General features: G+C 40.1%; 2 protein-coding genes across 2 annotated transcripts in view; both read right to left on the bottom strand.

Annotated features, from left to right (window-relative positions):
* LOC104962508 (collagen alpha-1(XXVII) chain B-like) overlaps window positions 1-4749 on the bottom strand; it is a 27569-nt gene extending 22820 nt beyond the window's left edge. The window contains exons 1-2 of the mRNA XM_010790941.1: window positions 4522-4749; window positions 2341-2405 (exon numbers count right to left, since the gene is read on the bottom strand). Of these exons, the coding sequence (XP_010789243.1) occupies window positions 2341-2405; window positions 4522-4574 (118 nt within the window). The 5' untranslated portion in view covers window positions 4575-4749. The remainder of the gene's footprint in view (window positions 1-2340; window positions 2406-4521) is intronic.
* A 9726-nt stretch (window positions 4750-14475) lies between these two features.
* On the bottom strand, window positions 14476-24310 carry LOC104962503 (uncharacterized). Its single transcript, XM_010790936.1, has 12 exons — window positions 24205-24310; window positions 23919-24008; window positions 23731-23844; window positions 23134-23328; window positions 22862-23039; window positions 21513-21696; window positions 21201-21298; window positions 20644-21039; window positions 20339-20515; window positions 19466-19653; window positions 17944-18167; window positions 14476-16181 (listed from the first exon to the last, which is right to left on the bottom strand). The coding sequence occupies exons 2-12, from the start codon at window positions 24000-24002 to the stop codon at window positions 15578-15580; spliced, it is 2442 nt and encodes an 813-aa protein (XP_010789238.1). The 5' UTR covers window positions 24003-24008; window positions 24205-24310; the 3' UTR covers window positions 14476-15577.
* Window positions 24311-27348: the final 3038 nt, after the last annotated feature.

Here is a 27348-nt window from a genome sequence, read left to right as displayed (position 1 = left end):
AAGAGATTTTCATTCAGCTGAATTCATAGCACTCATTTTGAATTGTTAATATGCGTATGAAGAAAGCTAATTGTTCTTTCATGTGCTGTGATTTTGAACTACTTTTCAGGCCTTAGCAGCAGTATCTAAGTCTTAGCGGGGTTTAGACCGGTTGCCTAGGCGCTTTATGAACTCCTGATGAGCTGCGGGATACAATCTAACAACTGAAAAATAGAGACAAAAGCACTGCCAGAGAACAGAAGCAGAAAACACAACTGTTCTCAGAAAGGAAGAAGAGGCTCATGTATTTCCAATATGAGTATGCCTTTTTCTTTAACATTATTATTATTATTTTTAATGTTTTTCTTCTCTTGTGTCAGTCACTCCAGCATCAATCAGAAGTGCTGTGGCTCACATGTACCAGCCATTGTTAACAATCAGAAGCTGCGCCATGATAGAAGGTGATAGACAGGATTGATCCAACAGCCTGCAAAGTATTTTTGAAAGTGCGCTGCCTTTCAAATCGCGCCCTTCCAATTGGAGTTTTCCTTAGATGGTTTGGTGAACAAAACCATCTGAGTCAGGTTAGTAATGCTCCATCACATGTTTTACATCTATTACAGGGTGAATCTTAAACTGAAGCTTGACTTTAAAGCAACCCAACGGAAGTTTCATGTAAGTTTAGTTCTTTCACTCGTAGCTCGGGCTGCGGGGGTGCTAGAGACGGGAGCATGCTGATGCGACCTTCCTAGCCGGAGATATGGCCCCATTTTACAATAAACTTCCGTTGGGTCGCTTAAAAACAAATATCGCAAATCGAATCGCAATCGCAATATTTGTCAGAAAAATCGCAATTAGATTTTTTCCCAAAATCGTGCAGCCCTATTCTGAACATTCAAGAGAACTAGATACATCCCAACACAATGTATTCCAAGAACTCTGCATCCTTCCTTCTTTTTCTCAAGAAACAGGGAGTGAGTGTCCGGCCTCTGACTCAGCACATTGTTGCATCTACTAGCCAGCGGATATTACAAAATGCTGACACCCAGTCCAAAGTTGTCTCACTAACAATCAAATGAATGATATTTGTTTTGAAAAAAGAGTGAGCAATGGGACATCGCCATTTCTTACATCAGTGATTGCATTAACAGGCTATTTGTCTTTATGCAAGTTAATTATTTACTATCATCATTGTTATGCAAATGGTCTCATATCTTTCTACTGTAATGCTGCAATGTGGCTGACCTTGATGACCCTTCTGATAAAATGTGTATGCAGTTTATGCATGTATTTTCCTTAATTATAACGGCCTGTGCATATTTAAAGTTAAGTTTGCTTTTGTTTTCTAGAGGTCAACATGTAGGAGTTGCGGCCCTTGTGTTAGAAATGAGTGCAGAGTAAAGAATGCAGTGTGCCAATACTAGGTCAGGCCTTAAATACACTGGAGTACGGTCACCAGCACTGAAACAGTTGGAATACAATAGCCTGTGATTGGAGTCACTTTCCATGTGCATGACTTTGACTGCTTCTACTGAAACGTGTAGAAAACAGACTATTTATCTGACAAATCATGTTGATATATTGAGGGCCAACCTTCATCTGAGTTCGCAAATAAACACATCCCTCCTCCATACATATAAAGCATGTCTCACTGGACATTGTTCATACCCTGATGAAGGCAGGATTAGAGAGAAGTTGCCAAAAAACAGCTGTCACAAAGCAAAGTGGGTCACATTATCAAAAGGCATATTGAAATAAATCTGCCAGACTTTGATTGACAGTTAGATCAGACATGCACACAGATCTTAAAATGGTGTAACAGCAGGATGACTGCATCAAGCATCAAGGCACAGCTACAAGTGTGTCTACGTGAGAAAGAGGGCATTGTTTGCAGACAATACTTTGGGAATCATCTAAGATGGGTAATGTGACACCTTGGAAACATTTTTTATGACATTTTGTATACTTATGGGTATGTGACTTTTGGGGGCTTTACTTGTTTTCATTGGGCCATTTAAATTAAATGTTTCATAAGTACAAACAATGCCCTACTTTAAGATTATTTTTTATGTTTCACATGGAGGCCGTGTTTGGGGATTGCAATTGCTTACAGTGTTTATTTCCACTTTTATTTTTCTATTTTGTGTTTTATAGCCATTGAACTTATATAATATAATGATCTTATTACCAAGTTTAGCTGAAAAGTCCTAGTGCACAGGACATACCTCCCATTCATCACTTTTAATTTCCTCTTTCCAACACTGTCTGTAAGGCCCATTTGTGACACTACCTACACGACAATGTGTTTGTGTGAAAAGGAAACCAAACATTAACCCATCGTTGGCCTTGCGTGTTGCTTACCTTGTGCGTGTGCTAGCTTTAGAGAGCAGGTGCAACAGAGTATAGTCCAAAGAATCAGAAATCTCCTAAAGAGAAAGACAACAAAACAAGGTGTTATGACAGGTAGTACAGAGAGCTTTTGGATAAATCTTTCAATAATGCTTTGATTGTTTGGTCTGTAAAATGTCAAAAGCAATGATACACTTCCGTCCAATGTAGCCACAGCTCCTAAAACTGTACGCATTATTTTATCCGGCGTTACAAACAATGGTTTATGCTCATTCATTTATTGAAGTCTTCATTGCAGAACAAGTCTAAGTTAATACATACGAAACTGGCACAGTAAAATACTTAACCCACAGATGCCATTAACTCCTGTACTTGCAACTCCCACAGTGATCAGATCTGTATGAGAGGAGCAGCAGTGTCTCTGCTGTGTTCAAAGAGCCTAACATCTGTTTTCAGACAACAAGCTGTGTCTTATCTCCTGTCTGCCTGACCCAGATAAGCTACTGCTCTGCAGGGCGGCCTGAGAGCACCTCTAAAAAAGGATATATACACTGCATCACCTTAAAACATACCATTCAAAGTGAAAGATTGGGACAAGGTAACATATGTAATTTACCCATGCCACAATTTATCATGCAAATAATCCAGCGCCACATAAATATGCTTTTGTACACTTAATGGTAACAAGCTCTCTCTCCACCTTGCTACACCTTGTCATTTGAGTCCCAAAAGAGGAAACTTAACGGACAATAAACCAAGTTTAGGTGAAAAGGATGAAAATGACTGATTTATATTGCAATAGTATTGTTATTGTGAATTGTTTGGCCACAATACAGGTACAAAATACAAGTGTGTAGTCACTTAGATATAATAAACTATGCTACTGAACACCATTTTATTTTAATTGGTCATCATTGATAACTGAAAGTTTAGTATTTCATTTGGATACTTCAGAATTAAATGTTGTATGTCTTGCTGTATTGATTACTGATTGCCTTTATGTTGCATTGATTGAAGGACTAGTGAAAGGGCACTGAAAATCCAAGCAAAACTTATCATGAGACACTCAGCGCACCCAAAAAAATAAAATGGTATCCTTCAACAGGAATTAGATCCCAACTGTTTTCACATGACAACAGTGACATTTATCATCTTGTCAGCCAATAAACAGCTCTTTTGCAACATTGATTTGTCTGTGACATTTATTTATAAGAAGAAAGGTGAAACAGGAGTGTCGATTGCTGACACGTAGAGAGATGTTTTGGAACCAAAAGGTGCAGGCACACCAAACTGAATTGAAGGAAAATAAATGTCAAATCAATGTGTTGAACAAGCGCTGACAAGTGTGAATGTATTAGCACATCTTACTGTTGGGTCTTGACACTAGGAGCTAATAATTTAGTTGTTTAGTATGTGAAACTGGACTGGGGCAAGTTATGTTCAAAGTGAACCGGGGTCAGTGACATAAAATAACCAACTTATGGGAAATCACACTAGTGGTTTTCCGCAGAGAGCCGCAGGAAGCCACTGGTCAACCACTGACACACTGACTGCTGGTTGGAGCTTTTAAAAAAATAATCCTACTCACTGCCTCACTCTGACATTAGCATAAACACTAAGGAAAGGGGGAGGGGGTTCAGTTTGTGAAGTTTCTCATATATCAAGGGGTGGTTATATGATGCAACATGTTGACTTGTACTTCCCCTCCCATTGGGACAGTGGGCCAACCAGCTGAGTGAGATGCACAGCTGGGAGGAGAGAGAAAAGGGTGGAGGATAGGGTTGTCTCCTCCTCTCATACATCTCCCTCAAATGAGTCCCAGATCGTTTGGCAGCTCACTCTGGTACAAGCTGCACAGACACAAGCTCAGGAACAGTAGAACAGACTGCACGAGCTTCCAATGAACTGTCTAAAGAGCAGATCAAATATGTTTCCATGAACTATCCTGCAACCACCTGTCTGTAACTGACTATAAATAATAACATTAAATGTGTGTTTTGTCTCAGAATATCGTTTGCAACACGTAACTTATATAAATGGAACTAGCAACCTTTCAGGACTAGCACTGTCAAATGCACACTAATCAAGTCGCAGGTGATGTTCACGAGCACATGAATGATTCCATATTGAACCCGATAAAAGAAGGTCAGAAAAAAGATACTTCATTTTGAAATATAAAAGGTGTAGACTTACCCCCCGACTCCAGTGCATTTGAGTTTGGAGTACGGGGCATTGTCCGGCTCCATTGCGGTTACTTCATTCTTTCTTGGGAGTTTTTTTACCACAGTCCAGACGAAGCAGAAAAAGTTTTTCCATTCCAGGTGTTTCAAAAGGCTCGCGCGAGGATTGAACGTGCAATGAAACAAACAAACCAACAAAAGCGGGATTAACCTGCAGTGGAAATGCTGCTTTCTGTCATTGTCTTGTATCTGTATGTCCCTGAAGTCTCAGAAGATGACACCAGATTGACAAAAAGACGCTCCGGAGAACTCCACCTGTGCGCTTCAAATGTGTTTTCCTTCTTCCTTTCGCGCGTTTTTAAAAGTACAATGAATGTCCAGTCAAATCTAGTCCGGCTTTCCCGGGGAACTGTTGCAGGACAAGATGACGACCGCCGTTGTCACTGTGTGTATGTGTGGACTTCCCAAAATGAAAGTTTATTGTGGACTGAGGAAAATCTTGAGAACCGGGAAAGGGGGAACACCTCCCTCTGTCGCACTCAGCTGACATCGAGAGAAACAGATTTAAGCAGAGACGGTGCAGCTTCAGCTTCTTCAGCTGAAGGGGGGTCTCTTAGGAAGCAGTTGTTGCTAGGTCAAACATGCAGTAGGTTCTCGTCATGTATGGTAATACATTAATGTGTGTGCAAGCTACAAACATCATTTTGACTATGAGTCCAATCTCTCTCGAAGCCTCCTTTGGTGATGTTATTAGTGACACCTGTGCTTTCCATACTGCAGTTGAAAATGTCAGCTGTGTAAAATGTCTACTGTAGAATTTTCCTGGCCTTCATAATGTAAACATGGCAATATAACACTATTGCCCTTAAAGCAATAAATATAGTTTTAGCCTATTGAAATTGAACACCTTTCCAAAACATGGTTTATTCTCTAAAACTAGAGAGGGTTGTGCAACTTGTTCATTGTTATGCACTTGAACTGAAGCTCCACCAAACTGGGGATGTGGTATAAGATGTAGAATTTCTTACTTTGAACATTTTCTTATTGTTTTGTTGTTGTTGTACAATACTTCTGCTCCTACTGAAACAGGATGTTTCTTGGCTGATATTTTTAATAATTTGCACATTAATAGTTGTCTAGGTTACTTTGCCTCAATACAATTATAATTTAAAACAATTATACAACATGTTAATTTGACCGATAATAGCATATATAAACTTACAGTTAATACAGAAATTAGTCAGAGGAGCATGACAGTTCATTCATGACCTTGGAAAGAACATACAACCAAAGCCAACTAAAAATGTGAAGACCTTTTGCGTCATCTAACAACTACACTGGCTCTTTTTGAAATGTATTTATTTCCTGTGTGAGAGGTGGTATAGCGTTTACAGTAAAACCATCATTCAAATATGATGGACATATTTGACTTATAACAAATTACTTATTCCTTTTAATCAACCTAAAAGCTAAGCCAATAGATTAGCTTTTTGTGACAGCTTTACTCCACCTCCTGCTACACCAACATCCACTTCCGTTCTCACCCGAGTAGCAGAGATCTGGGTTACAGGGGGGCTCACTGGTTCCAGTGTGTGTGCTGTCGTGTGCTGTGAAATTCTTCTGCCAAAGAAAGTCCTCATTGACCCGCCTTTAGCAAACACGCTATGACAGTGTCCAGGGGAGACCCAACAGAGCAGCGATTCAGCTGCCTGCAACTGGATCCCTCCTCCTCACACAGAGCCCCCTCTCAGCCCGTCCTGCAGGGCCAGGAAGGAAGGCAGCTCAGCACCTTGAAAGAGCAACTTCCCATGTACCTGTATGAGCTGCGTCGGATGTCAGTTTTTGTTACCACAAGTTTTAGTTCACTGACAAGGAGGGCAATGTCCCCACAGCCTGTGGAAGAGCGCAGAGGAAGATCTCCAATCTGGGGTGTAACGTTTCATGGGGTTTGTAATGATTATTGCAGCAGCCTATGGAAGTGGTCTACAGACTGTGGCCCAGAGACTGCAAATTGTCGTGGAAGGCACCAGGGGCGGGCGAGTAAAGAGAGGGATAGTTTAAAGGCATGGTTAAATATTTTGGGAAAAAGGCTTATGTTCTTTTCTTGGCAATCAATCAATCAATGTTTATTTATAGAGCCCAATATCACAAATGTTACATTTGTCTCAATGGACTTCACAGTTTGTACAGAATATCAGTGTGACAATACGACACCCTCTGTCCTTAGACCCTCACATCGTAAAAGGAAAAACTTCCAAAAAAGGAAAAACCCCACCGTTTAAAGGGGAAAATGGGAGAAACCTCAGGGAGAGCAACAGAGGAGGGATCCCTCTCCCAGGACGGACAGACGTGCAGTAGATGCCGTGTGTAAATCGAAAAGCTAATAAATGTACAACATAGGTAGACCAAATGTTTGGCAATGCATGTGTCTATAATAAGAAGATGAATCCACAAGGATGTCAACAATCCTGTGGGAGTCGTCAGAGAAGTAGTATGATGAAGGTCAGGCAGGACCACATAGGTTCAGCCACGACTCGAAATCCACGACTCGAGATCCAGGACTCAGATCAGGAATCAGGACTCAGGATCAGCCACGACTCAGGATCCCAGCGTAGATAGACACCAAAAAGAAGTTTGGGGGAAGCTGGGTTATTCGGAATATGAGAGTACACAGGTACAGACAGAGAGAAGGAAGAAGTAAGGTGTCCCCCGACAGTCTAAGCCTATAGCAGCAAAACTAGGCGCTGAATCTAATCAGCCCTAACTATAAGCTTTATCAAAAAGGAAGGTCTTAAGCGTACTCTTAAAAACGGATAGGCTGTCTGCCGCCCGAACACAAACTGGAAGCTGATTCCACAAAAGTGGAGCTTGATAAGAAAAGGCTCTGGCTCCCATTGTACTTTTAGAGACTCTAGGAATAACTAACAACCCTGCATTCTTGGAACGCAATGCCCTAGTAGGACAGTAGGGTATAATGAGTTCTTTAAGGTAAGATGGCGCCTGCCCATTAAGGGCTTTGTAGGCGAGAAGAAGAATGTTTTATTATATCCTGTGTTCTATAGGAAGCCAGACTCTAACTCCTAACTCTGGTTAGTACACGAGCTGCAGCATTTTGAATCAGCTGAAGCGACTTAACTGACTTCTTGGTACACCCTGATAATAAAGAGTTACAATAATCCAGCCTAGAAGTAACAAATGCATGGACTAGTTTCTCTGCATCGATTTGAGGCAAGATATGCCTGATTTTTGCAATGTTGCGTAGATGAAAGAAGGCGGATTTTGAGATTGATTTTATGTGGGCGTTAAAAGATAAATCCTGATCAAATATAACATCAAGATTCCTTACAGTCTCACTGGAGGCCAAATGAATGCCATCCATTGTTAACATATCTTTTGATCCTTTGTTTCGTAGAGTCTTTGGGCCGAGTACAATAACTTCTTTTTACGAAGAGGTTTTATCACTGCTACTTTAAATGAGTGTGGAAGATAGCCTGATAATAAAGACATATTCATAATATTTAATAAAGAAGTTCTAATTAATGGAAACACTTCCTTTAACAGCAGTTGGAATTGGGTCTAAGATACACGTTGATGGTTTAGAAGAAAGAATCATTGAATTCAATTGTTCAAGGTTCAATAGTTGAATAAAAGGATTTATATCACTTTCTGTTGAAGGTGATACAACTTCTGCTGATAAAACAGCAGATGCATAGATTAGTTTAGCATAAACACTGGTAACAGCCTGGCTCTGTCCAACGGAGCCTCTAAAATAATGAACACTTTTGTTGAATACTTACAAAAGCTAAAGTGGTAAAACTTGATGTGAATTAAGAAGACACTGCTCCCAGCTAAGTATGGAATATAACTCTTTGTTATTCAGCACTAGGTGCTTTGACCCAGTTGCTTGGTGCTGGTATGCAGATTTTGTAACTGAGCCTTGCAAGCTGTTTACATTCTTTGTCCTAAGCTAAGCTAACTAGATAGATGGTAGCTTTATATAACCTCACATGAAAGTTGTTAGTTTCGATCTACGTTTTGTAGTTAACTCTCTTCAAGAATGCCCAAAACAGCAGATATATCTCACAGATGCTTCATTCTATCATTCCTGTTTTTCAAAACATTGTCATGACTTTGTCCCCAAACATGTTCCTAAATATTTTTTAGGGAAATCTTTTTTCTTCTTTTTCAATTAGTTTCTCTAAATAATTATTTAAAATACAAATGGTCAATTGGTCCTTGACATGAAAAAGATTTAAAGCAATGTTGGCCTTTAGGACGCTGCGCCAAGGGCAATGTTGACGCGATTTTACGACCGATTTCCCACTTGATAACAGTTGAATTAGAATCTCATTCTAATCAGAGTAAATACTATTCTCCAAGTTTAATTGAAGCTAAAATCCTGTTTCATGGAAAACCTGAAAGAGCTCTTGAGGAAAGATGTATTTGTTTAGAGATATCTGGGGGCACGTTTCTCTTTTGGCGTTTTATAAAGTAATGGTCTTCCACTCATCACATATGAGTGCCATCCTGGACCCAGTCTATAACCATTGACAGGTGTGGATAGGCGCTGTGACTGTTTTCACTCCAGAGCGGTGGTGGGTAATGGAAGTCAGCTGGCCTTGATGCTCGGACATTACGCTGGATATTGGATGTTCAGTGTCTGCAGGAAATTGGAGGATCTTTCTGCAGACATTGTCAAACTAAATGGGTACCCAATACAAAATGAATCATCTTTAGTTAATAGACCTGTCACACCATTTATGAGCCACATTTGGTTGTGTGCAGTCCAAGTATTGCGATGATTTATTCCTTTGCCTGTGACTGTCATTTCAAAGATTGGTAAAACATCAAAAGACAGAGTGGATTAGGATAACTGTAGGTTGTTCCTCCTTCGTTTTTCTTATACCAAGTCTCAAAATAATGAACATTGAAAATAGCAAATGTTCTTTTTCTTGTCCTGCTCTAGTGATGGGATCTCTTATCTGATCAACACAGGGTCTTTTGTTTACTCCCATGTCGTGGGGAATTGGGGCCAGCTGAATGCAGCAGCGTCTGTCCATCCACAGCTGGATCCAATAAGAGCGTGCCGCGGTGCTGTGTTTACCCATTCCATACATTACAACAGGGCATTTAGAGAACAGTTCCATTCATTCTATTCAGGAAAGTCCAAATAAGAGTGATATAACACTATCTGCCTGTTTTTAATATGTTGCTGCCTCAGGATGGAACTGCATAACTTCTACTAATGGGATTGTTTTGATAAGGTTTAAGGCTTACATAACTGTTACTGATCTCCAATGACAAACCATGAACACAAATAAATAAGAGCTGAAACAAACATTCACTAAATAAGGAATTTTGCCAGAGAATTGATAAAGTAATTGTTCTCACACAAATGCAAAATAAATGTGATGCTTCTATGTTATTTAAATATGCATCTTTTCTTTATTTTCAATTATTTATATACTAAGACTTAGACATTAAGAATACAACTAGGACATTTGCAACGATTGAGTTTTTCTTTAAGGCATCTCTTACAAATACTTTGTTATTATCATATGACAACTGTCTATAATGTGACAGTGGTTGCGAATAGTGAAGCAAAGAGATTTTCCCCTCAGCTCTATGGAGCGGTTTAGCTTTAAGGTCATTATTTTGGTTCTCAACTCACAAGTGTACAGTCTTGGTTCGATCTCGCTACTCTCACCTTGACTGGCACTTCAGCAGGGGGCTAATCTTTTGAAAAAAACGACATTTTCCTTGAGAACTGGATTTAAATAAACACTGAATATTTGACTAAAATACATTTTCTTTGTGTTTTCCCAATGTATCAATCTGCATCCTCCGCAAAAATTAATTCACCATAACAATTCAATATGTATAAGTTTACATCAAGTGTTTGTTTTCATATGTTTGAGTAATTGTCATACAATTTAGGAATCCAGGTTAAATGACAAATGCTGCCTTTACAGAAAAAAGACAAATCGCTTCTTAGCACAAAACAGAAAAAGGTTGCTCCTTTAAGTGCATGTGAAAAAGCTTTCCAGCTCAAATCAGGTTTCATTAGATTGTCCATGCAAAAATGTGTGTTTTGGCTTATGTCTTTGTGGTCAGGCTCCATGTTAAGTGAACACATTTTATATTTCCTTTGTGGCCAGCTCTGTTACATCAGTCAGTCATCTGAGGCACCGGCGTGCTGCATTAGTTAAACATTTCTTCCATAAGGCATCTGTTTTGCTTACAACTTATTTAAAACACATAGTTTAGAGCAGAGCACAACACTGCACTCATGTGGTTAACCAAAATTCTAATTAATTTCCTTACTTCTTAATAAAATGTTAATAATCATAATTTAAGAAGCAGCAGAGTCTGAATCTTTCTGAAGGCCAGATTATAAGTGGTAATTATTGCCAAGATCCTACCCTGCGGAGCTGCAGAGAAACATACCCAATTGCCAAGCCAGAGGCATTGTTGGGGTGACATTTGAGTGGAGGATCAAACCGCTGATGAATAATCCATATTGAAAAGCTTCTCTTTCTGCCAAATGTCAAACAGCAGCGGGAGCCATTGTTCAAGAAGCAGACCCTACAACTTTTCATTCATCATCCTCACAATGCTGTCACATACTGCAGTGAATAGGGCAATGCAGGGTGAACTGAACATACAGATGTTTGTCATCTGAAGAGTTCAAAGACTGTGGCATTAGATTTATATTCTCATGTATTCCACTACCATTATAATGGACTGACTATGCCCTTTATCCATTTTTCTCTCTTTATTATTCACTTTACTTTAACTTTAAGAGGTCATGTTATCAGTTCGGTTTGTCTATTTGTCAAAAGGTTAAGGGGAAACTAAATGTATAATTAAACATTTGTGTTAAAATTGCAAGGTAGTTCATGGCCTTGGTAAAGGGTCTGCCCTCTACACTGTTTTAATTACAATTTCACTGTCATTATTCCGCATTTTAAGTGGATTTGTATGTCCTTTTATGGCACTGCATAATCCAAAAAATAAGGTTCATTAAGTTGCCCTAATTGTTTTTAGAAACCTGAAGGGATATAGCTTGAACATTGCAATGTATATAGATGAAAAGTGTTCTATTCTCTATCCCATTAATCATCCCATTACATGTGTGTTTTGACTCATTAAGTAGCTGGGAAACATTGGTTTAAATGCGGTTGGCATATCAAATACAACCCTAACTGTACTAATAATGAAACTGTAGCTATGCATGCGTCATCACAGCAGAATGCAGTCTATTAATTGCTATCCTATTCCAGACAGCAATGGGGGATCTGGTATGGAGAGACCCCACAAAGATATCCTGCTTCAGTGCTACATCTCATAAATCAAAAAACCTTCACTCTCATCCTCAGCCAGGCCTCTCCACATTCATCCTCTGCTGCACTGCATGCACTAAGAGCCAACATCAACTTGCTGCTCCCTTCTCACTGTTTACTGTAACAGTTGAGAAGATAAAAACACTAGAAAATCTACTGAGCTGTTACTCAAGAGCTGATTATCTTAGCATTGACTTAAACATGGCAATGATTCCATTTAGCAAGCCACAAAGCCAAGATTTCTTTTCAGGGCATACAACATGTACACAATTGTATTTGATTAACAAAAAACGTTTTAAAAAGACATCTGATTTTGACAGAAACAAGTAAGTGTTTGCCTGCAGTCCGTACAGAGCTGTTTTTAAAGGTCCAAACAGAGAGATTGCTGTTCCGACAGAGCTCCAACGCCCCCAAGCTTCCGTAAACATATAAACACCACCTGGCTTTCTAAATGTGGGCTGAAAATACACAAAATACACACCCCTGCCCTTCTATTCCCTCTTGTCGTATGCTGACTCAGACTGTTCCATGGCTCAGATCCTCAAAGAGGATTATCCTCCAAAAGTATCCGATACAGTCAGTCCCAGAACACTGATGTTCTTTTTGTTGGTGGTGGAAATGAAGAAGCAAAGAAGCATAAATGTCCTTGTGTTGTTTATTTTGAAATGTGTTTCAATACTACTTGTCTAAACTGCCTCAATTAAGGCTGCTTTGATCCAGATAGCGTTTGGAGTTTGTTTCAATTATCCTGCCAGTATACTGGTCAAATATCATCTGTGTTTATTTATAGAAACTATTTATAGGCATGACATCCTCAAGCCATGTTTATAAGGAGTATAGTATTCTTTATTACAAAGTAGGTTACTTGTGCTTTTACATTATAACTCTTAATAAAATAAGAGCCGTTATTAGACTTGAATATCATCATAGCAATTGATTATAGCATGCTGCTGCTGATTTAAAATCAAACATTGTCCATTGGCTATACTGTAGGCCTTTTCTCAGACAACAACAATATAGCCTGGAACTAAAGAAAATAAATACCGATTACTTATTGCTGGCTAATATCTTTTTTTACCTGATGGCTCCCTTGCTGAACCTCGTACCCGTTTGGTGTTAAGGACAGCCTTTCATAATGGCCATCGATAATAAAATATGTTATTACATTTCATTTATATTTAGTTCAGACACAATAAGATTTAGAAGCAAGCCACAGCCGCTCTGCTCAACCAATATCAAAATTAATTCACTTACTTTGGTAAAGTGTAAAAGCGTTGCCCTACCTGTTTGTTTCTGAAGCAACATTATTGCAAAGACATCAAAAGCTAATGGCCCTGCAAACAGATACTGACCCTTTGTATACTGTAAGTAGAAATAAATTGCATCGCCCTGCCCTGGAAACTTAAAGAATGTCTGAATCACTGAAGTAACCATGAAGATAAGTAACAATTGCTCACTTCATTTGTTTTGTTCTTGCTCCTAAGTCAAAGCCAAGAAACTGTATTTCCTCTCTCCGTCTTTGCGACTGCCCAGCATCATTTGTCTGAGACTTCCTCTGTGGATCAGATGAATCTATGCTTCTTTGCAGCTGTAAGAAGAAGAAAGTCCTTGTTTTACAAGTCAAGATAAGTAACAGTTAACCTTTAAGCCATATTGTTCTTATCATTAAAACACCTATGAATGGACCTGATTATTTCTGGCCTGTACGTCAGTGGATACTGCAGCACTAGCCAGGCCTCACTGTAAAGCTAAAGCTCCAGGAGACACGATACAGTAACCTACAAGGGCCTGAAAGGGGAAACTGTTTCTCAAGCAAACCTGTAAATTCCTAACAGATTGAGCTTCTGTGATTGAAGGCTGTGTTTTGGAAGAGCAGTTGAAAGAAGCTAGCAACACAGCAGGATTTGTTTCAGGGCAAACACAGATAACATGAGCAGACAGACAAAGGGGTCACTGATCCGAGTTTTACTTGTAACAGAGAAAGCACCAAGGCCTTATCGAAAGAGGTCTGTGAATTACAGTGAGCCTCTTGTTTGCCAGCTTGTGCTCAGCCAGGCATGATGGTGTACCACTTAGGTTTATGTTCAACCGCAACTACAAATGTAGCTGTTGAGATCTTAGAGGATGAAGTCAAACAGAAAAGAAAGTTGGACTCTTTTAGTGCTGATATCAACATTTTACCTGTCTTGTGTCCATGACTAAAGTTGCAAATAATCCATTTGACATAATAACACACCCAGACCTAGACTATATCTTTAGAGTTTGAATGTACGGCACCACAACACCACAAAGCTTTTTCAGACTGATACAGGTTCTGCAGATGTAATCTTCAGGTGCACCATTCTCATTTATCTGTCATCCTCCCGGGGCTTCGTCTTTATCGGAGTTCTTCTACTGCAAGGAATTTGCAAAGACTGCAGATGAAACACGGAGGGATTGGTTTCAGCAGAGTCACTACTGGCAGCCTTGAGAAGAGGAGATAATTACCCCTTTGACAAGCTTTGATCACAGGTACAGTTATTTTCAGAATGTCTGTGTTGATAGAACAATGAGATGACAGCCTTGAAAATACAGATACATTTGCCCTAGTTTGTCCCCCCCACCCCACCCCAATGCTTGGATTCTCAATTGAAGCTCTGTATAGCATACAAAGACACAGGAAGGACAAAATGAGGGTAGTTGACGTTAGCTTAGCTGTACATAACACTCTTTTGATTTGTAGAAGTGGAGAAAGGAGTACTGAAATGTTCTAGGGGAGAAAAACGTTGTGGGTAAGTCATCCATGACCTGTAAAAACTGTGGGTGGAATGAATCACTGGTTTCTTTTTTGTCAGTAAATTATTCAATAAAATGACACAGCGATCAGCCCTATGCTAGAATCAGTAGGAGGTGTGAAGTAAGGAGTGATAACGCTGGTGGGAAGACGAAGAAAAAAAACTCAAGGTAAAGATGAAACCTCACCACAAAGAAGAAAGGTTCAGTTCATGTCTTTGAAAATGCATCCAGACCACGGTGCAGCTCTAAAGCAAACACGCCTCCCACACTACCTGCCTGGGCTAAACTAAGATGCGGCAAATTGTTGGCGGGGCCACCCACTTGTAGGAAGGACGAGACCTTTGTGTGTGTGTTTGAAGGTCAAACATGTCGAGTGAGTCAGGCTGTTATTTTTTTCTTTCTGACCTCAAAATGTAAACAAAAGATCTTATGAGTTCTTTATTCCCTGTTTATCCAGTTCCACAATGAGTCTAATTTTCCGTTTGTAGTTGCAACTTGCAATCCACCTTAAGAGCCATTATGCTTTTCCATGGTTTAGACTTTAGAGCCTGACGTCTCCGCTTATGTCGCTGCTCTCCCAGCAAAGCCAACAGCCATTGCAAACTACTTTCGAGCTGTTTATTATTTTTGCTCTTTTACTTACAAAGCCACATTAAATAGCAAGCACAACTTTTGCAACACCTTTCTACTCATTGTACTCGCCATGAACTGTTGTTGCTCACGTAAATCCAGTCCCTGGCTCTGACGTAAATTTCCTACATATGAAGCACTTGACTCTTTGTGCCAGGCAAAATGTTGGTGGTGAAGTTGAACCAATCTTTGGGGCCAAGAGCCGTCACAGTGGAAACATAAAAATGTTTTTTGCAATTGGGCTCTGGCTCTAAACTCACCGTGGAACTGCCAAGGTGGAAAAGGGGTATTAGGTTTTTATAGTGCATTCCTCCACTCCATTCATTTCCATTTTACCTCCTCCTGTATCCTACTCATTAGTCCTGCACTGATGTCATTCTCATGAAGGCTCAGATGGCTCAGTGGGAACTGTATCCTGCAAAGCAACGCCCCTATGATGTCGTTTCCTCCCACGTCACTGATGCCGTTCCTGTCCAGATCCACCTGTCGCAGACTCAAGTTCTCTTTCAGCATGTCGGCCAGCAGCCTGACCCCTGGGTCTCCCAAGTTGTTCTCGTCTAAGATGATTTGAGACAGGGAGCTGTTTCCTTTGAGGCTGTCGAAAAGCTCCTTCCACGCCGCCAGATCAGCACCGCTGGTTTGAGCAAGCCCCAAGTACTGAAGGCATGAGTGGTGCTTCATATATGATGCTAACACCTTCACACCGTCGCTGCTCAAGCCATTTCCCCCAATATCCAGTTCTAAAAGCGTAAAAACCCTGAAAGAGCTCCACCCAGTGGGGAGCTGAAGAAGCATATTCTGCTCGGATGGGAAGAGCATGGCCTGCTGGATGGCAGCAGCAGCTCTTGCTGTTTGCTCCTGCAGCTCAGCAATTCCATTCAACAGGGTCAGCACTCCATGGTCACGCAGTTTGTTTCCAAACAAGCTGCAAAAGAGAGAATAAAATGGTCACCATGGAGATTTATGTGGATTCCTCCATGAAGCCATTTCTTTTAACTGTGTGGCCTTGCACCCTGATACAAAATCATGTTTCCCCCTGTATGACAATTTCACATTCTTTTTGTATGTATTAGTTTAATTTGTATTAGTGATGGCTCTTTGAAGGGAGCCAGATCTTATGGCTCCGTTCCTTTCCGAGAGCCGTTCAAAAGAGCCAGGGTTTTTTTTAAGGGGGCGGGGTTAATAGGTGTATCTGCTAAATAATCACCAGGATAATGATTGACTGTATTGCCAGAAATCTACTTTTACTCAGAGAAAATGTATAACTTGCTACATCTCTCAGCCAGCCAAACTACTACTCAAGCAGCATGCGTTATGCCATCATCATCATCTATGGCAAATTTGCATTCAGGAAAGCAAGTTCCTTTAAAGGCGAGTGGATTTGTGGCCGGCAGTGAACCAACGATAAAAAGAACGGCTCTCACCATGTAGGACTCGGTTCCCTTCTTTCGTACCAAAGAGCCTTTCAAAATGATCGGATCGTTCGTGAACGTCACATCACTATTATGTATGTTTCACAGCTTTAAGAACTGCAGAAATGCTACTCGGCCATGGTTTAAAGTAACATTTTGTCCCTGAATTCCCATGATTGAATACCAAGTTATTTATATATTTTTCTAGAAATAACAAGCATTTTTAATAACTGGATATAAAGCTAGACCTAGGCTATTACGTTTAATTTAGTTTTCTTGTGCTCTCAAATGTATACTGTTCTTATCTAGAGAACATGTAGTTATCTTAAGATTTAGAGAAACATGTGATCTTGTTATCTGAACCACATTTGTTATTTTAAACCAATGACGTAAACTACTTTACAAATGTAATCCGATCACATGAAAACAAAGAAAATAAACCATGTTCCTCTAGGGCTGCCACAAAGGTTGTTCAAATTGGAAAATGATATCTGATCATCAGAAATGATATTGATCATTTGTTTATTTGGTTTGCTTTTTTTAAATTAAAAGATTGAACATTCTCACACTTCTGAGAATATCCTTCTAGGCTGTTGAGATGTATACATTATGTGCATTTTGATCATGGTTCGGTAAATTATTTCATTCCTTTCATGACAATGTTTAAACCGCTGTACATTTTTTGTTTATTTAATCAAAAAATATATAAACTACAGTCCAGGTTATTTGCCAGACAATATTTGGCTCAGACTATAACTTCCTGGAGTGTGCGTTGCTTGCCTGACAACTGCTCAGAGCTGTGCCGAGCAAAGCTAACTAGCTGCAGCTCTATATTTGATGGGCAGATAACAAAAGGTTATCTTCCATCTAACTCTTTACCAGAAAGCATAGAAGCGTATTTTCCCAATTGATGAACTATTCCTTTGCGCTGCATTTACTCTACCTCTGCATGTGATGTCCAGCGGCACTTGAGCCATATCTCTCACACATTTCATTATGCAATAGAAGTTACTGTCAGAATCAATGTCATAAAAAAAGTTCTTGCCTGTTCATTCACAGTTTTGTTATACTAATTCAAAAAGGTAAGTCACCGGAGGCATTTCTAATTCACATAAAAGAGATGGATTCTGTAATTCAACAGTGAAAGGCTAAGATGTTATTCTGCAATGATGAGGCTATCCTTGTTATTCAACGTACTTTTTGAATACAGAAAAACTGACCAGATTATCACTCTTTCTCAGATTTTGGTGCAGATCAGTGGCGCCTGGGACTTACTGTAAGCCTCTGACCTGAGGCTTCACTCTCAGAACGTCCAGCAGGATGTGGGCCCCATATGGGCCGATAAGGTTCAGATTGAGGTTTAGCAGCGTGACCTCGGACAGGCTGCTCTTCAGGGCGCCCGCCAGGCTCAGCAGAAGCTCGTCTGTAAGGTCTGTGTTCCTCAGTACCAGCTGCTCCACCTCATCGGACGTGCTCAGCACCGTCATCATGGCGTCCAGCTAGGGGTGCAAAACATGAGAAAGGTAGGGAGGAGTGAAAAATATATTTTCTATTTCATGACCTTGCTGGTTTATGGGCTACCACATGATGTTGCAAGGATCACCAATAAGTACATTATTGAGATTCTAGTTTATCTAATTTGCCAGGCAGAAAGTTTTGTAGGATACATCCATTTTGCATCATGATCCCAAGAATATCATTTGGAAAACTTAAAAGGAGAATATGATGAAAAATAAGAATTCCATTACATTGATTTCATGGCCAGGGAAGGTTGCATCAATGTGTGTGAGAGTAAGCCAGAAACCAGTGAAGTTGAAACCTGTGATGTCATCAGGAGACCCACAGAATGTTTTTTTTCCTTGTTATAACCAATTGAGCAGTTTCCTATTGTTGTGTTATCAGCTCTGGAACAGAACATTTCTACATACATTCCCCTATGTCCTCTTAGTGTTATTCATATCATCTTTTCACAATTCATCGTGTATGGGGAAGCTTGCTCATGTGTATTTATATTTTTGGACTGTCTTAGGCCTTTGGAATAAAAAAGTGATTGAAAAATGGGCCCCTTTAAGTAGTTCATAGTTTGAGTGTGAGAGCAGCATAACTCCAACATGTGGCCAAGAGTGAGATGTGAGCGGGGCAGGTGCTGGAGGTTTTCTAAACACAAAGACGGGCCGAGAGTACAGAGAGACACATGTCTGGCTGTCGGCCACCTCCACCATGCCACTCTGCTAGACCTTGAGGAATTTTTCAGCAGCTATTGGAAGGTTTTTCATCATGATGCGAAAACGCCTGCCTGTCCCAGATAAAACTCAGTGACCATTTGTTACCACTATGTGTGTTAACCTCCAAATAATGGTTATTTTGTTACAATGTTAAATGATGCATGCTAATGAGGTAAAGGCCCTTCCTGTAATTGTCATAGATTAGAATTTTTTTAATAAAAAAACATTTCTAAAATACTGACACTGATATACTTGATTATCCCTTTGAAACTGATATATAAACGAATAGCATTTCCGCTTTTTCAGTTTTATCACATAAGGGTGACTACTGAATGACCATCATACAAAAATATTGCCTGTAACTACTTCACACTAACGGAAAATGTATGATTTTATATTAACACTTTATTTTATTATTTGGCACTTCGATCACCAGTTCTAACAAAAATGTATGCACGCTGCTGCATAATGCAGGAATGGGGTCATTTGGCCCCCATTCGGGTGATTTAATGCCAATAACTTTTTCTGGCAAGAACACAGATTCACCACAGTAGTTTGTGTCGTACACACACCTGCGCCTGCAGGTCTTGTTCTCTAACAGGCTCTTCTCTGCCAGCACTCTGGCTGGCCGTGTCCTCTTCTTCCTCTGGCTCTCCATCAGGCTGCAGGACCGTGTCACTTTCTGCACTGCGCTCCACATCTGAGCCTGGCGCTCCAGGGAACGATGACAGGCTCTTCTGAAGGCGGCACCTCTCCAGGACTTGGCATTAAAGAGGGACAAAAACAACTCAGGCGTAATCAAACTTTCTCTCCTATTGCCAAGTGCACACAGCAATATTAATACCCAGTGTTGGTGTGAGAATGTAATAATAAAATCTCATATTCAATTTGAGCATTCATGTTCAATAGAGGAAACAGATCTGCTGACTATTTAAACAGCAGGCACGTGCATGTGAAACAAAAAGATTAATAACCTCTCTTAGGGCTGGGCAAGATATCAATATTATATTGATATCATGATAAGAGACTAGATATTGTGTTAGATTTTGGATATTATCATAGGTTTGGCTTGGCTGGTTTTAAAGCTGCATTACAGTAAAGTGAAGTCATTTTCAGAATTTACCAGAATTAACTCTTTTCAATCTTAGACGTTATATCTATTTTAATTGTGATTATTTATCAAAATTCACATTATGATAACATTTTGTTAAAGCATCAACGATCAACATTGCAATACTGAAAGGATATCAATATCAAAGATATTATGATAGTAGTATTTTTTTCACATCGCCCAGATCTAACCTGTCCCACATGTTGTCTTCCTTCAAGCACACATTGATCAATCTATCACTTATTAAGCAAATTCAATAATTTATTTCTAAGTGTATTACATAAATCAGTAACAGCACTCCAGAGGGATTTCCATGCTGCAGTTTTTTACTCACTGTTTGCCTTGAACCAGTTGTGTTTGTTCGGGCCCTTCTCCAGCGCGGTGCTCATTTCCACACATTCTTTATAGAAGTCCTTCAGTCTTTCCCCGTCTCTGTTTTTCCCATTTGATCCCAGCTCCTTCTGTTTCTCTCCATTCCGCTTAGTCAGCGTTTCCTCATCCTGCAATGAATCTGAGCAAAGAAAAAGTCTTGTTCCTTATTTATGTTTTCAGCCGACGAGAAACATTCAATGGAAATACCACATGCAGATGGAATAAAAGCAGCTGGAAAATAAATGATAAAATAAAAACTGTGCTTACAAAGAACCTTGCTTGTCTTGTTTAATGTTGGCTTCTCTGTCTGCAGCGCCATTACATTGCCGGTTGTTTTCTTCTGTATCTGTTCATGTCTTGGATTCAATGCTTGTTCTTCACATTTTACTGTCGCCGTTGACCTCTGCGAGACCTCCGAGCCCTTGCTGTCTCTTTCCTCTTCCATTTTCTTTCTAGCTGTCTTGCCTTTGCTCTCTTTCTGATTAGTTTGACCCTTTCGTCGTTTCTTCTTGGAGGTCTCTTTAATCCCTGCTACAGCGGGGTCTTCGCTGTCTGTAGATCCACCACCTCCATCCTTGATGTGTTTTCTCGTCCTCCTTGATGATCTCTTCTCTGGTTTGGCTGGGATAAACAGAGGGGTTGATGGACATGACTCTGCAGAGCCTGCATTGGAGACACAAAATAAAAGAGAGAAAAAAATGCTTTGTACAACGGTTTGTCTTTAAACTAGTCCATTGAAATCAAGGAATGGGCCTGACATTTTTTTGATGAATAAGCTTTAGGAAGTAATGGAAAATTGGGACAATCATTTCCAGGCTTTGTACCATTGCCAGGGCTCTGCTCTACAGGGAGAATCAAGTTCTCCTTTGTGCTGTTTTTCAACTGCTGGCAGGAGCTGTTTTTGTTTCGGAGACTTGTACATCTGAAAAAGATGAAAAAATGCTTTCATTATGACTCACATTCCCTCCCATGTACCAACACCAACACTATCCCCTCATGTCATGCAATATGCATCCTCCATTGGCGGCCAACAATACATCATATCTGCAGAGCAATGGGTTTACCCGATTGGTTTTGACTGGAGCTAATTTTCGAATATTCTGCCAATGAAATGCTGGCAGAGTTTGAAATCTGACCTGTAGCAGGGCAGCCCACCAGCCAGCCAGGCCAGTCTGAAGCAGCTCTTCCTGCCCTGCTGGAAGCCGGGAGCGTAGCGGTACTCGCAGCAGGAACTGATTCTGGCCACCATGATGCCATTAACGTACAACGTAGCACTGAAGGGGAAACCTCTGTGCCTCTGAGAGATGAACTGGAACTGCTCTGGGAAACATAAGGAGAAAATGTTATGAAACACTTGAAGGTTGAAGATGATTATGTTTGATTGTTCTAACAGATCCCTTGTGGTTATCTAACTTTCTTTGCTTGGCTTGACGTGAAGATCAAAAGGTTTAAATAGGGTTTTCCTTTTGTTCTAAGCTCATGGTGTTTTATGACAATTGGCTTTGTAGCAGCAAGGACATAAAATAGCTGATGTTGAAAGTATTTTTGCTTGGGACCCTGGACGGTCAGTTTAGTTGGTAATCCACATAATTGTGAACCAGGAATTATTAAGAATCACAATTATGCAGAGGTAAGGTTGAAGATGGGTCCAAAAACATCAGCTTCAACCCAGAATACCACTCTGTGTGCCCAATGTGATACAAAAATGTATTTATTTGTCACGTAACTTGAGTTCGTATGTAACACAACTTATTAATTTAAACTAAATCATTGACTTCTTTGTCCTGTACCGGTAACTTCAAAACTTCTGTAGATATACCTTAACCACAATCTGGAAATTTAGCATTGAAAAATCAGTGCATGATCTATAGAACACACTGTCAAGGTCTGTCTTAGAGAATATTTCTTCTTAGTCTGTCCTCAACAACCTTCTTTTACAACAAATACATAAATATATGTAAACAGTGCAAAAAAGGGTATAGTGTAGTATCAATGCAATACAAATCAATTAAAAGTAAAAATAACGTCATAAAAAAGCTTTGTTGAATACTATAGACACTTGCTTTGTTTTATTCCTTCATCTCACAGAGCTACAGAAGATTATGTTATCAGATCGCACACACACACTTCCAGCAGAAATACAAAACATCTTTCTATTACACCTGCCTGACACCAAGTGATAGCTGTACAGTGTGTATCGTGATGTAGCAGCAAAAAATATGTTATAGTCTTGTCTGCTGACTTAGTTTATCAGGTCAAACATCAGCCCTCAGTTCTTCTTTCAAACTACTTCAACTGCCTCAGGCAAAGATCCTCACCACCCATTTCACAATGTTGCTTTGAGGGCAGATGAGTAATTAAACATGTAAAAGGTGGATAACACTTCTAATTACACTCACCTATGATTGATAATGACACTAAATACTCTTTTGAGCACATTTGAAAGCCATTCTGGCAATACAGGCACATATTTCACAGCTCCTACCTCCGGGAGTCACCACGCCTTTGAAGACACAGATGTTCTCCCCTCCGTTGACCTGCTGGAGTACTTTCAGCTCATCTTGAGTTGACCCCAACCCTGACCCCCGACGACCTTGTCCCAGGTAGGTCATTGTCACAGTGACGTTGGATTTCTTGGCCTCTTTTTGTGCCTTTAGGTTATTCTAATATGTTGGAAGAAGACAGTGGAAATACCAAAAAAAGGGTTGACTTTGAATTAGGTTTGATTTCATTTAAATTTAACAGATGTGAGATTACCTGTTTTTTGGGGTGAACCCCAGTCCTCTGAGAGTTAACCGATGAGAAAGACCCTCTTCTTTTGTCATACAGGTAAGGACAGGACTGACTCAGCGTCCCTCTGAGTGAACTTAGACTCGACGCCTTCGTTGTGATGGCTGGCAGGTTAACATCGTCTTTACCTGTTCTGCTCGGACGGGTTGTTGCATCATCCAGCTTTTAAGGGTACAACAAATTATAAAGGGGTGAATCCATCTCACACCATAGTTGATCTTAATGTAAGCCCTATAACCTTCTTTAACAGCACAAAAAAACATACTGAAAGTACTACTTTTTTACAAATAATTCACGTACATCGCTTTATATCATGGCATGAGGAAATTGAATTTTTAGTAGTTATTGCTGATACTGTAACATTAACTTGTTGAAATGAATAATGATAAATAAATGAAATAAATCATAATACTGTAGTTGAACAAAATACATAAATATAGATAACATGACAATACAATAAATAAATAAATAAAATCATAATTGCAAAAGAACAAAATAATAATTTGAAAGCATTTGTGGTCATAAAAACTCATAATTATCTGTGAAAAAGCTGAAAGCCTATACCTTGTAGATCTCCACAGTGTCAGGGCTCTCGAGGACGAGGAGTTTGCTCTTCGCTCTGATCAGGCTAGCGATGGAGTAAATCATTTTAGCATCTCTCCCGGGCTGAGCTGGGATCTGAAAGTGAAACAACCTTTAGAGAAGCTAAAAGTAAGCGAGACATGGATCATAAACTTGAGTCAGACACTCACAGGGGTATCTCTGTCCTCTCCGTGGACCCCTCTATAAAAGAGATCCTGGAGGAGACTCTGGCTGTTTCTCCTAGTTCTTCTCATTGATTACTAAGGATGAACAAAAAGAAAATATATATTTTAACACACAATTCTTAAAATACACCATTTCATGCTTTTAAATATATGATTTGACCTAATACTGCCTGAGGATGACGGTAAACTGCTTAGACTACTGAGTGTACAGGTGGAAATTAATTATGTCTTAACACCAATAATTTAGTTTCCCCACTGTTAACTTACAAACCTCCTTTGTCTGCAGGCAGCCTGTCAGTGACGTATCTGTAACATAATCACTTCGTACGCGGCCGTGTCATCTGCTGGGCTGCAGAGGAGGCAGCCGGCAGACAGCAGACCTGGGATCAGAAGCCCCTGTATGCATGAGTTAGCCTCAGATGGTCAAATTCCAGAAATATGGGACTTTGGGGCTTTGAAGTTTCTCAGATAATCACTTTACTGCAGTAACCATACCACCATAAACTTCCTTGCACCCTTTAGTGGCTGGAAAGAGAACAACCTGCAGTTTCTCCCAGAGCATCAGCACAACAAAAATGCGGAAAAGAAACAACAAATAGTTGCCATGTGTTGATGTGTTCAGTGGGACCAAATGTCATTCCTACCAGTGCCTTTGTACAATTTATCACTCACCTTTTTAATTTCCTGTAAAGTATTCAGAACGTTCACTTAAGTAAAAGAAGTAGCCTATGTGATGCACTAAAGATTTTACTGAAATGAAATTATGAAAAAATCAGCACAAAGATGCATAAAAAATATAAGGAAAGATAAATGACTGCGTATTTTAATCCTTTAGTTTGACAAATGTTATTCATGTTATACCTTAAAAGTTGGTTAAATACAGTCTCATTCTGAAGTTATCTGTCTGTAACATTTTGTGGAGTAGAAAAACATTAACATATTTTCTTTAAAGTTTAAAATAGTGGATAATGAAAATATTCAAGCAAAGTAAAGAACAATGTATATAAGTACCCACCACTTTAAACATGTTTTAAATGTTATTTACTTTAATATGGTGGTCTTTTTTCCCCCTCAGTCACCATTTTCCCATCAAACCCTGACAGGACAGAGATCTTACCTGTTGTCTTGACCGGCTAAGCAGCTTAATGTCTCTTTCCACCAGGTGATCTGATACCTCCAGGCTGTTGATCTCCTGTTCTCTGCTCTCTTCACACGGCCAGCCGCTGACACCTGAGGAGCGGACACCTTTGGCACCGAGCCCCCGCCTGCTGACACTGTTTCCTCCAAAAAGTGGGTGATTCATTATGATTGGGAAACACAAAAGACATTTTTGAACTCAGAATATTGAAGTGGAAAAATGTACGTCTGGTAATAAGAGCACTATTTTTACTAAATTCTATTTTATTTTATTTATTTGCACTGTTTTATCTGTTTTATTGTTTTGCAGTGCTAGAAGAGCCTGTGACGTTGTTCATTGTCATAACTACACTCTGTAGCTATGTAAAAATGACAATAAAAGCCTTGAAAGAATGTATTTTTTTACATGGAATGAGGACTGTTAATTATGTTTCCCCTCACTTCTATTAAAGAAAACACATTAGGAAAGTATATGACCCAAGTGAAGAGAGACAATGGTTTGTATTCAAGGTTGACTGGATATACCAGAACACTCTTTTTATTAAACTCAAAGAAACCACAGAAAACCAGAAGTTAAATACATGCAGAACTAATCAGCGGACAAGACACAGCTGGGCAGGAAAGGAAAAACACAAGGGCACCAGGTGAACAGAATCAGAGTGATCAGACAGGAGGGAAAACACAGAGACAGGAAGCTACACCGACTAAAAACAGAGGGTGAACACCTTTCAAAATAAAACAGGCAAACAGACAGATCTTGACACTTCAAAATACAGACTGATCGGGACACAGTATGAACATGCACAAATTATTACAGCAAGGAAAACCTTCATCAGTGTTCATTTGGGCACCTACATTTCTATTTTAAGACAAGGTTGAACAATTGTGCACGTACCATTTACACTTAATTTGGAAGTAAAAAATATGAAAGAAAGAAGAAAAAGAAAGGAAAGACTAAAATACAGGTTTTCAGAAAAAAAGCAACAATAATTGTGCAAAAATAAACAATTTTTTTTATGAAACAATCCCAATTCAGGGTCCATTTACAGTACATGCCTTTTCCAGAGTTTTCAGGTTTTCTCCATGGCTGAAGGTGAAGTCAATCCAACATGCCTTAAAACTGCATTATTTCAAAAAACCGCCAGGGGGCGACTTCACTGGTTGCAAAAAGAATCCGATTGTTGTAAAGTCTAGGGAAAAAAATCACCCTTCTGACTCCTTCTCGCCTGATTTATTACCTTAGTTTACAATTCATGGTGAGTTCATTTCTCAACCACAATTGTCAAGATCTTTTTTTTTAAACCATGTATGTTTTGGAAATTATGATCCCATTTAAAGGTCTCATGTCCTGGCCATTTCTACTAATCATAATTCCATTGTTGAGGTATACTAGAATAGATTTATATTGTGCAGTTTTCCAAACTCACATCATACAGCATCTCTGTATAGTATGTGTATTCACTCTGTCCTAAACGGCTTGTTGGAGCTCCTGCCCCCCACACTCCCTATGAGCCCACTGTGTCCTGATGAGTCCACCACGTTACAGCGGAACATCAGTGATTATGTGTTACAATGGCGTTAGCAACCAGAAAATGACACCAGTAATGAGAAACAGATGAGAATGCTGCGTGGGGTCTGGGTGCCGTGTTGGCGGGACGTTGCGCGGCTCGCTGCTGTGAGGAGCGGACATTGTGAGCTGGGTTCATTTTCTGCTTGCGGCGTGGGGTCTGCGAGACAGCGAAACATCGCGAATGGACGCGGGAGTGCTGAGGGGGCTGCGGCACCCCCATCTGCGAGGCTCCACTAGCACCCGTTGCGCACCTACAGTGTAAGCGCGCCACAGTTTTGCCGCTGCGAGGCTCCACTAGCCCCCCCCAGCGCGTCACAGTTTCGCCGCTGACAGAGTGTGGGTGAGGAGCTACACGGATTGGTCCATTTCGGTATGGTCACGTCACTGTACCCACGAAGAAAATGATAAATCTCCAACAAGGCGTTCTGGGGCAGCATAGAGGGGAGCAAGCCTTCTTTGTTTATAAAAAGCTCATTCGCTACCGCTCTGTGAGTGATGGGTCGAGGGTCTAGCAAAATCCTGATGTGGTACCCGGAGACAACCTTTTGGGCCCGGTCCAGGCGCGTGTTTGCGTTACGGCCCACGACGCTACTCGGGCAGGTTTACGGCGGTCGCACCGCTACACGAACAAAATACGTACATTTGCCCAGACGGTCTACAGTGGGGGACTTCACTGTGGGACACCGCTGATTCTTGAGTATTGTGTAC

This window comes from Notothenia coriiceps, unplaced genomic scaffold, assembly GCF_000735185.1.
Source record: "Notothenia coriiceps isolate Sejong01 unplaced genomic scaffold, NC01 NC01_scaffold00034933, whole genome shotgun sequence".
In the NCBI taxonomy this organism is placed as follows: domain Eukaryota; kingdom Metazoa; phylum Chordata; class Actinopteri; order Perciformes; family Nototheniidae; genus Notothenia; species Notothenia coriiceps.
The sequence above is the reverse complement of the archived record's forward strand: the minus strand, read 5'-3'. Positions and strand labels throughout refer to the sequence as shown.

Bases quoted from the DNA above. Each gene is read 5' to 3' on its own strand.
- LOC104962503 (XM_010790936.1), bottom strand. From the start codon at position 24,002: ATGAGAAGAACTAGGAGAAACAGCCAGAGTCTCCTCCAGGATCTCTTT. The intron at 23,040-23,133 runs GTAATCTCACAT...CCAACATATTAG, and splicing joins GGGTTCACCCCAAAAAACAG to AATAACCTAAAGGCACAAAA. The intron at 21,040-21,200 runs GTACAAAGCCTG...TCTCCAATGCAG, and splicing joins AGAGCAGAGCCCTGGCAATG to GCTCTGCAGAGTCATGTCCA.